Source organism: Molothrus ater, chromosome 3 (genome assembly GCF_012460135.2).
Source record: "Molothrus ater isolate BHLD 08-10-18 breed brown headed cowbird chromosome 3, BPBGC_Mater_1.1, whole genome shotgun sequence".
Taxonomy (NCBI): domain Eukaryota; kingdom Metazoa; phylum Chordata; class Aves; order Passeriformes; family Icteridae; genus Molothrus; species Molothrus ater.
Window position 1 is genome coordinate 46,227,199 of NC_050480.2, and position 17,825 is coordinate 46,245,023.

General features: G+C 41.4%; 1 protein-coding gene across 1 annotated transcript in view; it reads right to left on the reverse strand.

The window, feature by feature from the left end:
- Positions 1-632: 632 nt before the first annotated feature.
- Positions 633-17,825, reverse strand: part of RGS7 (regulator of G protein signaling 7) — a 233,350-nt gene continuing 216,157 nt past the window's right edge. The window contains exon 17 of the mRNA XM_036380812.2: positions 633-1,942. Coding sequence (XP_036236705.1) covers positions 1,781-1,942 — 162 coding nt within the window. The 3' untranslated portion in view covers positions 633-1,780. The remainder of the gene's footprint in view (positions 1,943-17,825) is intronic.

Consider the following 17,825-nt stretch of genomic DNA (forward strand, 5'->3'; position numbering starts at 1 on the left):
CAGATAGCAGGAGTAAAGCAGCATTTAGTGTGGCAGAGGTTTTCCACTGTAATCCATAAAGTTGGAGTTTGGGAATTTAACAAGAGTTGTGCTGTAAATTCTGTTTCTGAGGAATGGTCTTTCTTACCTTTGCAGATCCATCTCCTCCGTCACTTACCTCTTCCAAAAATGCAAGGCTTTGAGAGTCCTTTGGCTGCAAGAAGAACAAGTATCTTTGCATCCTCTCAGGAAGAAGTAGCTAGACTCAAAAGAAGCATTTTCTGTGTGTGCTTTAGTGAAAAGATGCAAACAAGGTGAGAGAGCAGACTGGTGCTTACAGAACAGCAGACATCATGCTCCAGGTGTGGTTAGTGCCAGTGGGACAGAATGGGCTCCGAGCCCGGGAAATGCCCAACCTTGGTAGGCACCCACCACTCCAGTTCTGAGACAGAAACTGTGCTGCCAAAGACTCAGTAGACTTAAACCCAAGTTTTGAAATCCTACTAATACATCCACAAGTCATTTTAATCTCTTCCCTCTCCTCACTTCCCTCCTGTTCTTGTCGAGCCTAAATATCCACAGTTAAAGCAGGCATTTGGTATAATGCAAAATGTAAAGTGAATTTGCAACAGCATAAATCTGAAATGCAGATATTTGAAGATACATTTAGAGAGAGAAAACTGCTTTAATATATTTGAGTTGCAACTGGAACATGAGTGCATGTGGAAGAAACAGGACTTTCAACTCATCTTACCAGACTTCCAGACCTGGAGCCAGCTGTGCTGGCAATAGGGCCGTAAGTGTCAGCCTGGGGCTGGAGCTCCTGTTCATGCCTCTGGGAGCAACAGGGAAATGAAAATCACCATGACTGTGCTGGTGTAGATGTAACTCGTGTGCACTTGATCAGCGCTTCACAGGGGAGCCAGAGAGAGCAGGCGTGGGGAGCAGGCAGCTGCAAGGGTGCATGGCAACTGTGGCCAAACAGTGCTCTCCCTTCCAGGCCAAGCACACTCCATTAACCAAAGTAACCAGAAACAGGTGATCTGGCCTTTGAAAATCAATAGTGTCACCATCCCCATGTCTTCCAGGGTACAAAGAGCATTTATAAAAACAGGTTTTACTGGATCATATTGCACAGTTCAGTTTACTTTTAAGTATCAAGGTCTTGTTTAAATGGTGCATATATAGCAATAACAATTAAAGAGAATTCAGTCATTACCAAATTTTAGTCTCATCTGACCTGAAAATTCTTATTCTAATACCTGCATTTTGGCTATAATTGTTGTCAAAATACCATCTTCTGAACATAGAAGCTTCAAAAGATTTAAACTGCTATTGTGACTATCCTGTATACAATACAAAAAATATATTGTTACTGCAGAGGAAAATGACTTGTTACATGCTTCTCACATAGTATCTTTATTAAACATTTGGACAGATATGCATCCATTTATTATATAAGTAATCTATGGGTTCTTAGTTTGCAAATGCTGGTTGAAAGTTCACAAGAGCAGGCTTTTCTGTGAACTTTCTGTATTTGTAAGTTCAGTCACTGAAATAAATCCTGAGCCTATTGCCTGCTTAGCAGTACTTTGCACTGTACCTCAGTGGCTAAAGCTTGGAGCTCTGCATCTGAATATTTCAAAACCTCTGACCAGGTTGCTTGGAGTTTGTTTTTCTTCTTAAATAATGCAAGTTGTTCTGGAAAGAACATATAATTGCAATTATCTGATAGTCAAATCCTTAGTCACTAGCATACCAAGCTCCACTACCACTACTAGAGGTTTCATTGGAGCAAAGCTTATTGCAGCATTTTGTAGTTGTTAGAAAAAAAGTGTTCTTTGTGCGTGCTGTAGTTCAGAGCTGTAAGGTCTTTGTGAATGGTTACTCTCAAAGCGCTACAGAAGTTCCCCGGTTCAAGGTGGCTCCTGGCTCCTCGGAAAAAGGAATGTGGGCTTCCAGCCTGGGAGGAGAGAAATAAGTGAAAAAGGAGCATCCCTGGGCTAGGCAGGACAGGTCTGCTTAATGCAGCTCTGCAGCCTGGACAGTCAGTGCTGAGCTGGTTCAGAAGGAAGAAAGGTGAGTGCTGACCCCAGTAAACACAGTGAGCATCCATGAATCCAAGTCATCAATTGCAGGGAAAGCTCCTCCAGCCCTATTTGTCAGAGCAATAGGATTTTCAGATTATAAAACCAGGAGTCACTGTGTGGTCACCTAACCACATCATTTAGGACACAGGACATCCTTGAATTTGATCCAGTTTAAATTTGAGTAAATCTTTTAGATTAAAAAACCCAACAACATCTATTCTCGATTTTAAAATTGCTAATGGTAGAAAAGCCACAATAACCTCTTGCAATCCACACCAGTAGCTAAGTATTTCCCTGGGGAAATGTGTAGCCTTTTCATCCTGTGTATTTGTCCAGTTCTAGCCACAAGATCTTTTTATATCTTTTCTTGCTAGATTGGAAGAGCATTAGTCCTGAAGTAAATACTTACCATCTACAACCAAAATCCTTAAACTTTTTCTTGGCATGCTTTAATGATTGCACACCTACCACTTCTATCCAAAGATGCTTTCAAGCCTTTTCGTTGGTCTCAGAACAATCTTTAAGAGTGCCTGAAGCAAACACTCTACTTCAGAGCTCAACACACATACAGAGGAAATCAGGACTTCATGCCAAAAATGCATATTCCCAGGGGTTACATTAGTTCCCAACCAGTTTTGTGCCTGGAGTTGACATCCAGCTAATGCCCTGGACATGAACCAGTGTATCCAGTTTAAGCCCATTGAGCCCTGGTGAGGCGTTCTCCCCACAGCTCATACAGCCCCTACAACGTGTTTCTCTGCACCTGACTTCATTTTTCTACAGCAGATAAATAACAGTTGCTCAGTCATACAACTTCACATAACCAAACACTTCAACTTTGTGCTTCTAAAGTTCCTTCAGTCTTCATTTTAGATGGAGGAATCTGGAAATCTTCATAATCATTGTCATGTTTTCAGTGATGATTTTATGCTTCTATTACTAACAATAAAATTTGTACCATAATTTTTCAGGACACTGTCAGAAGCAAGGCTGGTCACTGCTGAACTGTTCAACTGCCAGTGTCATTGGTACTCTGCATACCTTCATTTTCCTGAAGTCACACATTATTATTCATGTCATGTCTAAGGTATTATATAAAGTTACTGTGCTGCATTTTCAGCTCAGAGAGGTCTCTCTCAAATAATGTAAGGAAGGGTAGCAAGTGCAAGTAATTTTCTGTGCTCCTGTCATGCTTTTCAGGTAAGAGCAGCAAGTTATTAATTATTCAGCTCCATGAACTAATTAAAATAATATATTCTGCATGTACCAATTCATATAACATATGTAGGTGAAATGAAAACCACAGCAAATATAAATAGAATTTTCTTAAGAATTTAGTGACAGGCCATGAAAAGGACCCTGGGAGGAAAAGGGAAACAACTCTCTTTTGCCTTGCTTTATTCATAAAGATAAATTAACTTTCTTTCTGAAAATGGTTGATACTCAACCTTGGTTCTGCATGTCAGCTCCTCTTCTTTTCTTTCTTTGAAATGCTGAGCATCTTTTGATATGTTTGGTAAGTCTCTATTAATCCATTCCTATCAGAGTGCTAAAACGACACGTATCACAGAGGAAATGGTTGCATAGTTCTCCTTCCACATGGTCCTCAGCAAAAATAACCAGCTGCAAACAAGCAGGGATGCATATTTTCCATGATTCATTCTGCAGAACCCACCATAGGCTGTGGGACTGTTGTACAGAATCCGAGCTTTCACAGAAAAAAAAATGCTACCAGGCGGCCTGATGGTGAGGGAAGTCTTCCCAAAAAGGAACTGAACATGAATCAAGTCAGGATGACTCAGATTGTTTTTGTGATTCTGCAGAGAGACAATCTGAGATAATAGCTGGGTTGTGTGAACTATTGCTATAATTTATTACAATAAATTTCAAAATACAATGACTTACTATTGTGAATTGTTTTTTTATTTTCTCTCTGTATATCAAAAGCACTGTAATATCTAGATTTCTAGCCCCTCTATATGAATAAACACATATAAAAATATATATAGGAGTCCTCTGTATGCTTCATAGCAAATATGCAAATTATCATCTTAACAAACATAGCAACATCCCGTTTGTGTGCTCGGTGAAGTGCACTTTGGTAAGAAGACAGTAATGCGTAGCAGGAAGATTGAGTTATGATGGGAGGTAGCCAGCCTTAGGACATCAAAGAATTTATAATTCTATCATTGTATGTTGAAGCTTGGAGCTTATGACAGAGCTGTCTAGGTGGTGGGTAAAAAAAAAGAATGACTGAACAAATAAGCCTAGTCCTTTGCTTAAATATATAAATTTGGTTTTTTGCTGCTTTGGATTCAAAGAAAGAAAGAAAAATGGTCTATTTGTGTTTCACAACAACAAGGATACTGTAGGCAGCACAAAATATCAGTACAAGTAAAGGACATTTCTGCCGTTTGTGTGTTCTACACGCAGGTTAAGTAAATGGTTTTAATTTAACCAACCAGGTCCCATGACTCAAGGTGAGAAAAATTCTTCTTTAGTGCTGTTCTCCATCCTTTGCCAGAAAGCTGTTCCCAATTGAAACTATATTTATCTGTTATTTACCAGTTTAGTCAGCTGAGGACAAGTTGTTCTGAAAATGTTTGTTTAAATCGGCCAGCCAGGCATCAAGAAGAAAAAGGAGAGGAGTGGAAAGAAAAACCAATATGGAAACACATCTGAAATTCCAGGGAAAACCTTTCTGTTGACTTTATCAGGATATAGCCAAGATCTGCAGTCAACAGAGAATTATGGCTATTAAAATAAGGGAATGAGACTAGAAACTGTAAGGAAAGAAAAAGCAGAAAAAGGAAAATAGAGGGAACTTCCTAGATTCCCATTAAAAAAAGGCAGGGTCAGGGGGAGGAAAATGGAGGTTCAGCTGCAAACAAGCAATGGAAGGGAATGAAAACTGAGAAAGTAAATTAAAATATGTATGATCATTGATTTTAATGGATAAAGATACCAATCATTGACCTGGTTTCCAAATTTTCCTGAATAGGTGTTAGAGGCACAGGCTGGTTTCTGTATGGATAGGATATTGAAATAGCAGGAAAATTCGGAGAGATTATTCATGTCTGAAGCTTTGGGAAGATCACATCTGGTAGTAAAGGAAAGATTTATATTCAATTTTAAATTGCTTGGAAATGATTGGGGAATTTTTCTTTACGTAATTATATTTGGGGTCCTCCCTCTTAGAGAATGTTTTGATTTGCAATTTTTACCCTGACAAAACAATTTTAGTAGAGCACAGTGAGTGCAGCGAGTATGTATCAGCAATGACCATGAAAGGACAAACACCACATAGTGAGCCTTAGAGGATTCAGGAAGGACAGAATTTAAAGTTAACCATGAAGAAAGGCAACTTGTGTAAGAAATGTGTCTGAAACAAAATGACTAGTAAATCCTCCAAAAATCAGTCTTTGCGGGGGGAGTAAATGTGGAAGGCATATTGTCTTCTTAATCCAGAACAGACTGACGCATCTTTTGAAGAACAAACTGAAATTCTTTCTAAACTATGAAATCTTGAAGGGAGACCAGGCATGACTTTACCAGCCAGTAAAAAGGTCCTTTAGCCGCTTTCCTCTTGTCCCAGCCAGACCTCCACATGCTGCTCCCTTGTCTGTTTTTTTAAATAGTAACATCCAAATATGTAGCAAGTAGAGAGATTGGTGATGACCAACAGATGGGTAGTTGGTAGATAGAGGCCACTTAGTTTGTTTCTTCCACAATTTTCTGCTTTGTAGTAGCTTTATTTCCCTTATCACATCTCCCCATCTGTCCTTTTTGAGTTGGCTTTCAATGCAATGAATGGTTTCCATTTTTAATATACTATACATACATAATTATATCTTTCCCTGTGGACATAGGCAAGGAGCTTGCAGTCTTGACAACCACTTTATAAGTGATGGAAACATGTGCTGTAAATGCCCCAGCTAGTAGAAGAATACAGGCCTCCAATATTTTCAGAGTTTACTACATAAGATGACCTTGTTAGCTCAGTCTTACGAACACGGACCAGGACAGAGATGAGCCATCACAATAAATATCTGTCATATGATGCAGAGCTAATTCTTCATGGCCACCACTTTCCTGCATCACATTGAGGTACCAGTGTTCTCATGCACTGAAGGATCCTCCTCCCTTTTGTGTGTTTACCCATGTTGTGGTGCGCCTCTTCCAAGCCCCCACTGGCTGCTATCAATGCCCTCCTCAGGCTAAGGCCCCTCCAAGCACACAGGCACCAGTCTGGTTCTCCAGGAGAGAAGTGTATTGGTCTTTCCCCTTCCATGTACATAAAAAAGCATTCTTTGCACAAAACCAAAGACTAATTTCGTCAGACTAATTCTCCAGGTGCTTCAGGAATGCCATATGGAGAAACCATCTGACAAAAGCAGCCATTGATGATGGACAAACTGTCACAAAGCTGTTCCTTTTCCTAGAGTGGAACTGAATTCTCTAGGGCACTACACCATTACATCCCAGGAAGAAAAAGACCCATATAGGATTGCACTAAATGTCCTTAAATAAGGCCTTATTACTAAGGGGAAAGAACAGTTGGTAGCACTGTCCCAAAGAGTTATGCTTCAAAAGCATCAGCCTGTAGTTCAAAACCTTTGAAGCTCTCTCAACATGAGCAGATCTTCCCTTCTTCATCAGTAGCTGAGCCAGGTTTTGAGCCAGCAGTGTTTGCGAACAAATTAGTAGTAGTAGAAATAGTGGTAGTAATACTGCCCACCCCTTTCCATCACTGGAAGGGTTTGGAAAGCAATCTTCCAGCAGAGCTGTGCCAGTTGCACACAGAGCGGGCAGATGCAGATAACATCTGTTTCAAAGGATGTGCCAGCAGGGCAGGCACTGTGACACAAATGTCAGCGTACAAAAAAGCACCAGCAAACTTGCTGTAGGATCCTGTGGGGAGTGAACATTGTCCCTCCTGTGACCAGAGACAGGACTGTTCAGTCTGTGTCACAGAAGCAACACGCATCCTCCATCCTGATGTTCCTTGCCGCTCCACACACACTGCACCACAGTCATGCGCGTTCACCTCTACAAATACCAGGTTGCCAGTGACTAATATGAGTTCTTTAAATCTTGATGATGAATGGTTCTACATTCCCAAAGAGGAATGCTGTGTCTCACCACACATTTTTAATTGTCTTGTCTGTGTCTATAAAGCTGGGAGGATGGACTAACAAAAGTCACCTGTGGTGATGAAGGGCTTTGATTAAGGGCTCCTCAAACTCAGCTTAGAACTAGCTATTAGTACCCAAGCCAAATCTAAAAGCTGCCTGTACAAGGTGCCTATACAAGCCAGGTTGGAGCTAAACAGAAGCACACAGGTTTCTCTGAGCTGAGATAGACTCTCCCCTCTACCAGTTGAACACAGCACTGTTTCAGGCACCACCAGCTGAGCAAGGGTGCAGCCCCAGATGCAGTGGTGGTGTGGATGACAGCAGGGCATTTCTTAGTCTCTGATGCATCACGCAAGCTGAGCTCAGAGACCAGCTCAGCTCAGAGCTATGGCGCATTACGAGAGCCTTCCTCGCTCCCCAGGGAAGCCAGCTCTGCTCCAAGCTGTGGGAAAACCACAACCAGACCCCATGTTTTAGGTTTTTACTGCCTTTCCCAGCCACATCATCAGACTACCTCATTTTTAGCAAATGATCTAGACATCAGTGAATTCTCCAGATAATAAAAGACTATCCTTCAGCCTGCTACACCTCCTCTGAACGTGACCCCCCACCTAGACTGCAGCCCTTCAAGTTATCCTCCATTTGTTTGTTGGTGTGCTCCCTTAGATCTGCAGCTCACTTTGATTATTTGCACATCTGGAAGTTGTCACATGCCTTTTCTGACCGTGACCATCTGAAATATTACCCAGCAGGACTTGAGGGGAGACACAGTAAGGAAACAAAAACATCCTACTTATAAGAACATGCGGCAGGAATTATCAAATGACACCATCCCAAAGGGTAGTGCTATATATCCAAGCAAAGACAAACTTCCTTTCCATCCCCTAAAGCCAGGACAATTTTTTCCCATAGTACCGACTGCAGAAATAAAACAATATTACATACAAATACCTAAAGTATTTTTCATTAAACATTATGTTATGAAGGTTATTTATCTATTACTAATGAAGAGAAAGTATTTTTTTCATCCTCCAGCTACCAAAACTCGAGAGCAGATCCTCCTCATACACAGAAAAACCTTCCCAAAATGGTTCAGTGCCTGAGGTTGTTAGGGTGCCTATTTCTGGTTTGCCTGTTGTCCTTAGAGGCAGAGGGCGGGTTCTTTGGTAAAGCTGGAATGGGATATATTAAAAAAAATGAAGTTAAAAAAGGTTGAAATACAGAATCAGAGCTTCTCAGCAATCCCATCAGAGGCAGTAGGGGCTCTGGAGAAGAGGAGGAAAGACCAAAATCAATGAAACTGTGCAGGTGGAAGCCCAGGAAAATCAAGCACAGCTTTTAGATTTGGTTTCTCATTCTTAACAAGATACAGAAATGAACAAATGAAGAATAAATTAAGCATGGAGAGCAATACAGACCATACTGCTGCAGTCTGGCAGCTGTTAACCAGTTATATTTTGGCCTTTGTCAAGAGGTTCTCCCTAAAATCAGAAAGCAATGGGTTTCCTTCTGAACAGCTTGTTTGCTTACAGATCACTGGTCCAAAATCTCATTGCTCTGGAGGAAAACAGGAACAACTATGCGCTCCCATGCATTGCTTCCAAACTCCCCTTCCCTGTGGGCAGCCAGTTGGAAGGGGGGCAGTCTTTGTTGGGGACATGATACTAGTAGAAGTAGAACTGGTTATTCCATCAGTCCTCAGCCTCTGCATGTCTCGGAGTCGAATTAGACCTTGATGTATTGGCTTTGCTCCGTAGCTGTCACCATTACTTCTTCCTTTGGGGGTACTTCATATTTGGTTGCACAGCACTCTGATTTTTTCTTCTTAAACCAAGTGCCACTGGCTACTGAAGTAAATTTCTGACAAACCAAATATGTCTTGATAAAACCCCAACATCCTAGAAGGAGCTCATGTAGCGCAGCAACACTGGTACCCAGGGATCCTCTTAAAAGCAGATGGTCTTCTCTGATGTAAGAAAAAAATCTTCCACGGTCTCTCTGTTGGATGTGACAGAAGGTGTGACTCCCGGCCAGGGGAGGGGGCAGGGAGCGCTGGTGTGAGCGCGGCCACAGAGGGGTCCCGCTGTTCCCGAAGCAGCAGCATCCCGGCTGGGGGCGGCGGGAGCGGCGCGGGCGCGGTTCCTGCGCGCTCCCGCAGGTGTCACTGCTGCCCCGGCGGGGACGGCAGCGCCGCCCGAGCCGCGCACACCCGGCAGAGCTCTCGGGGGCTGGTGCTGGGAGGGAAGCTCGAAATTGCTGCACAGCCGCTTCCAACATCGCCGCAGCGGAGGGTTTGTAGGAGGAGCGGAATATCGGGTTTATTTGTTTCCGATGGATATCGATCAGCTGTCAGCACACGCATCAGCAAGACTCAAACCAAAAACGTCAAATAGAAAAAAAGAGGTATATGATCACTTCAGGACTACGAGAGCAAAAAGGAAGGAAAAAAAAATCGCTAGGCTTTTGATAATACCTAACTAGTTTGCTCTACTGTGTTAAAGAAAGTTGCTTTGACTTTCTTCTTTTGTTTCTGATTTTATGCTCTATTTAGTTTTCTCAAACAATGTGTTATAATGAATACCAAAATAGTCCCATCCAGTAAATTTCTCTAATGAGTATTTTTTGTAGCAAGTATTACACAATTCATAGTAGTACCGTTCAGATTACACATTTTTCCTTTGCAGGAAACTGCAGCAGCAGCGCAGCAGATCAGTGCTGATACACTGGCCATGCAGGTCCTACCATGTCAGTACATATAAAACAGAAAGTAGGACTATGCAGGGGATGGATGTGCTAAAAAAGCCATTTCTGTGTTACATGAAGGACTGATGCAGACTGCTGCAGACAGATTTTCTCTGGTAGAGCTGCTGCTGCATGCACAAGATGGCAAGGCCTCAGTAATGAGGAGTAATGACCTCCATCCTGGTGCAGAAGCTCTCAGGATCTGAAAAGGATGAAGCTTCTCCAGGCAACATCAGTCGTCTTCACCACATTGAGCATGGAAAGGCTTTTTCGTGTCTCCTCTTTCTTCCTTTTTTTTTCTTTTTCCTTCCCTATGCTATGAGGGTAACATATTCAAAAATCTTTATTTAGATGTACAATAAAAGCAGCTGGATTTGTTATTTTTATCACTTCCTCCTCTCTCTCGTATTCCTTGAAGTCTTCTGGCCTGTAAACCCTTGCTTTCTCCTTTCTTATTAAATGACACAAAATAATCAAAGCCATTCCACCTAGTCCGTGCTTTCTGTGGAAAGAGGTTGTCTTCAAAAGCTTTTCTAGAGACACAAAGGTGCATTCCCAGCACATCCTGTGGTCTGGGGTGAGAGAAGAAGCAGGAGAAATCCAAACCATCATTCAAAAAAAAAACCCAAATCCTCCCTACTAGCCCACTCTACTGTACCAAAGGGATTCCACCACTGACATCCAGCTAGCAAGCACAATTTTAGGAATAAAGGGTAACTGTATTTTAAAGCCAGTCTAAAAGGTTTTACATCTCTGATTTCAGTGGAAGTATGCTTTGGGGCAGGAAAAAACAGCACTCCTTGCAGATGGGATCCCAGAGTATGGTTTTAATACAGCAATGAGGTTTGAGAAAGTATTTTTCTGTTGTAGCACATAGCTCTGACCAGCAGCAGAAGAGAGATCTAAAAATCATATCTTCCATGCTTGTTTTTTAGTTGGTCGAGGGGTGGGATGTGGGATATGTCTTTTTTTTTTCCCAATACCACAAGTATACAGAAAAGGTAGATTATATGGGTCTGAACAATAGGAATTGCACTGGGGAAAAGCCCTTTGGAACAAAATGAAAGTCTAATATTTCAATTTTCTCATTACAGGGAAAAAATTAGGATGGAAGTGAAAATTCTCCTCTGCACACAAATGGACGGGTGGGAGAGTGGCTTCAGCTACTCCCTTATAGCTTGGGTCTCCCACACTGTCAGAAAAGGATTAGGAAAACAGCTGAGAAGGAAATCAAGGTAAGAGAGAGAAGGCAAAACCTTGCTAGTCAAGAAAGGTTGCTGAACTACTTCATAAGGGATGGAGGAAGGAGAAATGGAGTCACCCAAAATGACTTAAGAATTAAAAACCTAACAGTTCCCTAAAAACAACTTTGTGGAAACCAATTCCCTCATTAGTTGAGCATATCTATCTAAACGTCTGAACTGTATCAGCAGTTTACTCTATCCATTGATGAAATTCCCCATTTGTGCCTCCTCCCCCAAAACATTTTATCTGTGATTTAGGCACAACATGAGTTTCCACAGACCTGTTCACTGGTGTCTCTAGAGCTGCCACCCAGATCAGTATCGACCAGGACTTAGAAATATTTCCTAGTCTTGGGCTTTAACTTTCATTGTTGCCTCCCACAGACACTTTCTTTGACAACAGATAGAGACATTTGGCATCACTCTGTGGATATCCTCACCTCACTCTTACCATGGAAGAAGCTCAAGCTCCTTACTTATTCCAAATGGTGATGCTGGGAGTGAAAGGCCCAAGTACCCACCCCCTTCCTTCCAGCAGTCCCAGGCACCAGAGGAGTCACACTTTATGTCCATCTTCATTCACCTAAGCAAAGGAACAACTGACCTCCCTGGTATCTCCTGAGGCTCCCAGAGACACCTCCCCAGCAGTGAGGAAGGAAGGTGCACAGGCACCCTTCTCCCCAGGACATTGCCCCATGGCCCTTCCTCTTCACCCTGGGGGAGCAGTGGCTGTAGGAGGAGTGGAGAGCTCCTGGGAACAGGGTGGGAAGGGAAGAGGCAGACTGCTGGGGTAAGGATGGGCCCCTGAGATCAGGACAGAGTCAAAGGCATATTGTGCATCCACATCAGCCCCTGCTCTATCGCTGATCTGCCCTTCTTTTAATGCTTTCTCTTTAGTTTTGGGGTTTTTTTTCCTAATTTGCTTTAGTTCCAAGAAGGATAAAACAGAGAAGGTAAGTATAGAGAGCATTAGTGGGCACCATAAGACCACGCGGGAGAGATCAATAGAGCAAGAATCAGAGGAACAAAGGGAAAAAAAAACCATAAAAGATGAAGAATCCTAAAAAAAAGATGTTACCGATGGGGAGGGGGAGAGAAGAAAGAGAATCTAAAAGAAAAGTTGTCTAAAGAACAGTGCATCAAAAGAGATGAACTCAAAAAAGTTCATAGATTTTGGGTTATACATTCCTCTCAGCTAAAAAGGTAGAAAAGTAAGTCACACTAAATATGTCATTGCCACTCATCTTTTAAAAATAAAAGGGGTAAAAAAATAAAAAGATGGATAGAACAGATAATGTGCATAATGAAATGCCTCATTTATGTGGTACTCACACTGAAGGAGCAGCTGCCAGGTTAAGAGGAAGGGTGGGAAATAGTACCCCCTTTGAAAGATGACATCTGTGATGAATCTAACAAGATATTTCAAAATCTAGTCAAATCAAAAAGAAAGCCAATGAAGGTAAATGCAGCAGATATATTTTGGGAGCAAAGTACAATAAAAATTGTGCAAATGCCACTAACAAGGTAACATTTACCATCGTGTCTTAATATTGTTTGATATTTACTGTCCATGTCCACACTTGTAAATAAGGACTATCATCTAGCATTTGAGCAGGTTCTCAGAGTTTATTATCTGGACAATTTTTTCTTTGCAATTTACACATACAGATCCCTCACAGCAAATAGTGATGATGGTACTCATTCTAATTCAAGTGTTTGTGTTAAAGAACCAGGCCAGCAGATTCCTCACTCTCACATAAAGATACCACCAGAAAAAAGGACTGCTAGTGCAGCACAGGTGGAATAAAAAATAATAATGATAAAAAAAGATCTTGGGAAAAGAGAAAGATGGTCTGAAAAAGACAATGCTGTTCAAGAGACAACTCAAGACACCTCACTGACCCAAGAAGAGTCAGCTACACACAAAGGGGAGCACCCATCTATGCTAGACTGCACAGGATCTGGGCATCACTGTGCCACATAAACTGGCAAAGTTTAGAAGAGGCAATCTACTGCAAAATGGGCAAGTCCTGTAGTTGTGTGTATGGGCAGAAGTACAACAACAATCCTCTGACCTCCTCCGGTAAAACTCTGGTGGGAGTCCTGCAAGAATCATCTCCAAGAAATTTGTAAGAACCCCTGGCCCAGAGGAGAATAATAAAATCACTCAACACTTCAGAGAAAACCAGTGAGAAAACCAAAGGAGGCTGTGATGTTGCAATATCCATTTATGTTAGGAACATATTATTGTAGCGAGTGCAGCAGCCTGGTCAAAAATAAAGGGATAAATCAAAGCAAGGAAGATTGTTTTTAGATATTAGGGAAACAAAACTTCATTGTTTCAGATGTAATGACTGCCTGGAGAGACTTTGAAACACTCAAGTTGATGTATATATAAACAAAACACTTTCAATTGTACTTTCAATACCACTTGAGGACTCCACACTCGGCAACAGCATGAGGAGGGGAATCCACCCTCAGAGAACCCATCCTCTCTTCCCCTTCACCTCTTTAATATTGGGACTTCAGCACATCTTCAATTCACAGGAGAATAAAATCTGTTCAGCGCAGTCAGATCAAAAGGCAGACTGGTGTGAGTCACAATCACTTAGCAACTTGCTTAAATGAATTGTGGACACAGAATATATTTAAATAATTTGCTGATAATTTCCCTTGAAAACATGTTGGGATTAAAACCTTAATTTCTTTAAATCTCTGTGGCTATTAAAATTCTTTTAGCAAAATTCCTATGTTTTAGTGTCCTGTTATTATAAGTCCAGTGTTATGCACCTACTATAATAAGGGCAGTGTTAGCTCTGTGCACAATGTCTTTAGCTAGAAAAGACAAAAAACATGTCAGTTTTAAAACCTAAATTCAAATTATTTAATTTTATGCATGCTGTTATTCACCATGCATAAAAATAAATAATTGGAAGAGTTTCAAATAAATCTCTGGCTTTTCCAACTCCTAGTTCCAGTTACATATCATAAACAGCCTTTCCTGACTTATATTACCTGCTTTGGCTTTAATTTTTTTTTTCTTAAAAAAAACACCCTAAATTAATTCCTACAGGTCTTGATTTCTGGAACTGGTTGTTGCCCTCCTATTTTTTATTTCTTAGGAGACTATCTGGCATTTATGTCTTGTGAAATTTGAAAAAGGCAACCTCAGATATTTTATTATTATTCAGTATTGCTTTCTAGATGAAAAAAATGTTTTTGTTGGGTTTTAAGGTGCCAGTCACAGTTGATCTTGCCTGATTTTTCAGGTTTTAATTCCAGCTCAGCATGGCTGTGGCCAACAGGCTGGCAATTCCCCAGCTGCATTCTGCCTCTCTTGCTCCTAATTATTCAGCTCTCCAGTTCTCCTCCCTTGTTGGTTCTGTTCTGGTCACCACAATTAATTTCCATTTTTCAGTCCTGTGTTCACCTTCAACTCATTAGTTTTTGGCAGGCCTCCACTACTGTTTCAGCTCAGCATTTTGCAATTTAACTCATCACTATTGTAAGCCCCTTTTTCTCTCCCTTTGCTTTTCTAGGGTTGAAGGACTGTTTTTACTTGCTTCTTACAGAAGAATGGGTGAATATTTTACTGTTGTCAGGTAGGTGCCAGGGCATCTTCTGCCTCTCCCACCAGGCATTTTCCTTCACAGGCTGATCTGGAAGCACAAAACCATCTAAGTGTGTAGCAGCACCATCAAAGACTTCATCATGTAGGCTTTAGAGCTGTTTTATGTACAAGGATGTTTGGGGAAAGAGGCTGAAGAACCCCAACTCTCAGATGAAAGTTTCAGGCTCCAACCAGTTGTTTTAAGGACTATTACAATTAATATCTCACATGGGGGTTTTAAGCTTCTTGGGCAGAGCCAGGAGGCACTGACTGATGGCTTTTCCCTAGAAGACAAGAAATATGGTTCCTTCAGAGTGATTTTCTCTCTTGGTCCATTTTTCCTCAGCAGATTTGTGACCTCATTGACATTTTTAATTAGTAAATTGTTGTGTAACCAAAGTCATACTGCAACTGTTTGGTTTTTGTACAAACATGCCTTTATCTGAGACAATCTTAATTCTTGAAGTGGATCTTTGTATAAATTTGGAAACAAAAATTTGGCTTTTCTCTGTGGGGAAGCAAAAGGAAGTTTGTGCCTGCTTGGAGTTTCCAGTCCCAGTATTGTATCACTCACTGCCTGATGACAGTGATGAGGTGAAGTACCAGAAGATTGTAGACAAACCTTTTAAAAATCCCCTAGTAGTATGATTGATTTTGTTTGGGCCAAGTTCACTCATATGTAACAGTGGAGTTGTATCACTTGGAGCAAGCTCAAATGAAACCTTAACACAGCTCCCTGACTACTTTGACATCCTTATTAGTAATGCCTGTTTTTACTTTAGAGACATCATGTTAAATCCTGTGCAAATACAGGGAGAGACAGCCATTCAATACAGACTTCATATTTCTTGAAAGGAAATGTCCTGGATTTGGCTAGGATAGATTTCACTTTCTTCCTAGTAGCTGGTGCAGTGTTGTGGTTTGCATTTAGCATGAGAATACTGTTGGTAAGTCACCGATGCTTTCGGTTTTGTGGAGCAGGTCCTACTCTAAGGGAAGGACTTTCCAGTTTCCCGTGTTCTGCTAGGGAGCAGGTGCGCAAGAATCTGAGAGGGAACATCCAGAGGATGCCTGACTGACCTGGCCAAAGGGATATTCCATACCATGGAACACCATGCTCAGTACAGAAACTGGGGGAGTTGGTCAAGAGGAGCTGATCACTGTTCGGGGGCTGAGCATCGGTCAGCAGGTGGTGAGCAATTGCATTGTGCATAATTTGTCTGTCTTGGGTGGAGGATTTATTCCTTCTTCTCTTGCTCTCATTTTCATTAAGATTACTGTTATTATTAATAGAAATTATTTCAATTATTAATTTTTCCTTATATTAACCCATGAGTTTTACTTTTTCCTCTTTGTCTCCCAGTCCCACTGGAGGTAGAGGAGAGTGAACAAGCAGCTGCATGGTACTTAGTTGCCAGATGGATTTAAACCATGACAGGAACGAATTAGAATAAGTACAGAATGGGTTCAGGCATACCAATGCTCCATGACTTTTTATAGACCAGTTGGTGTTGCAAAGTGATTTGGAAAAAAAAAAGAAAATATTTCTTAGGGTGAAGTTGCATGAAATGCCTAATGCTTGAATTTGAAACATTAGGTATTTGAAACCATTGATTCTTTGAACCAGACAGTGGTATCTAATTAGTTAACTACTAAGGAAAAGGAGGCAATATACCAGTTGATGCAATTGGTGGCAGCAGGAGTTTGGAAATAAATATCTCTATTTGGCAGTGAGAAGTGAAGCAGAGCTCAGATTTCTGTGAATTGCCTGGCCCCAAGCTCATGTCTCAGAGTTCATATTTCAGTGGTAAAATTAAATCTCAGTTTAAGATCTGTGATTCACTGCAGCTACTTACTAAAATTCATCTGATCTCCCTATGTTGTGAATATTTTGAGTTGACCTGCATGGAGCTCTTGCTAAGATCTTGATAGGACCCAGCTCTGATGGGGTATTTCTATAAAAGCTTAGTAGAATCGTGCTAACAAAAACAGACATACTTTAAAGCAGTAATTGTCATCCTAGCTAGAAACCAGAAACATAGTGGCATATGAAAACAATGAACAAACAGAAGCCCCAAACCTCAAAAAACCTCAACTGAGCAGATTATAGGGAACAGCCATTCATGGATTTGTAATACATTTTGTACTGGGCTCACTCAGACTGCCTCTTTTAAGACGCTGCATTCCTGGTTGTGGCTGCACCAGGCTACTGACAGAGCTGGTGGAGAAGTGAGTGCTCCCTGCAGAAGGCAGCCCAGCTCCCTTCTGCCCAGAGCTGCTGTGTACAACAGTCCTGTCCCTAATGGCACCAATGCAGGTGGTTTTTCAATGCTCAATGAGATGTCTCTGGTATTAAGGCATTCAAGTTGATTGTCTCCTTGTACCTATGACCATCCTACTTTGTGTATGCATGTTTAGGATTCATAGTCTCTTTGAAACAAGATTTTCAATATCAAACCAAAGTCAGCATGACAGATGGTAGTAAAGTTGGCTGTCCTGAGTCTATTCTGTGCATTGCTAAAAAGGCTTGTTTGTCATGTGCACCCTACCATGCCCTGGAGGTATCAGCATTTTGTCATTTGACTTAGTTCCCATCCTTTTTTTTCTACTCTGAGATTCTGTCTCACTATCCTTCTATCACCTCTATCAGCCGACAGTGTTGTTTCTTAGGCCAAGCAGATTTCTGGTTCCAGTTCAGATATAGTTTCAGGAGCTCTATATCTACTGTCTCACAGGCAACATCAACACACGCTCATAAATCTGTCAACAGGTCTATGTGTGAGTAAGCTCAGCAGTGGACACACAACAGCATCCCCAAACAGAGCCCTGGAATTAAAATGACAGCTTGCTCCTGCGTTGCTACCAGAGCTTTACTGCACAGTAAAGCACAGACCACTCCTAAAGCACCACCTTTTCAGCTTAAAATGCTGCCTTGCGTCGCAAGTGACAGCAAGGAGAAAGAAGCACTGTCCTTCCTATTTAGCAAGTGCAGCCTTGTATTCTCAGGCAGCTTTGCTCATGTCCA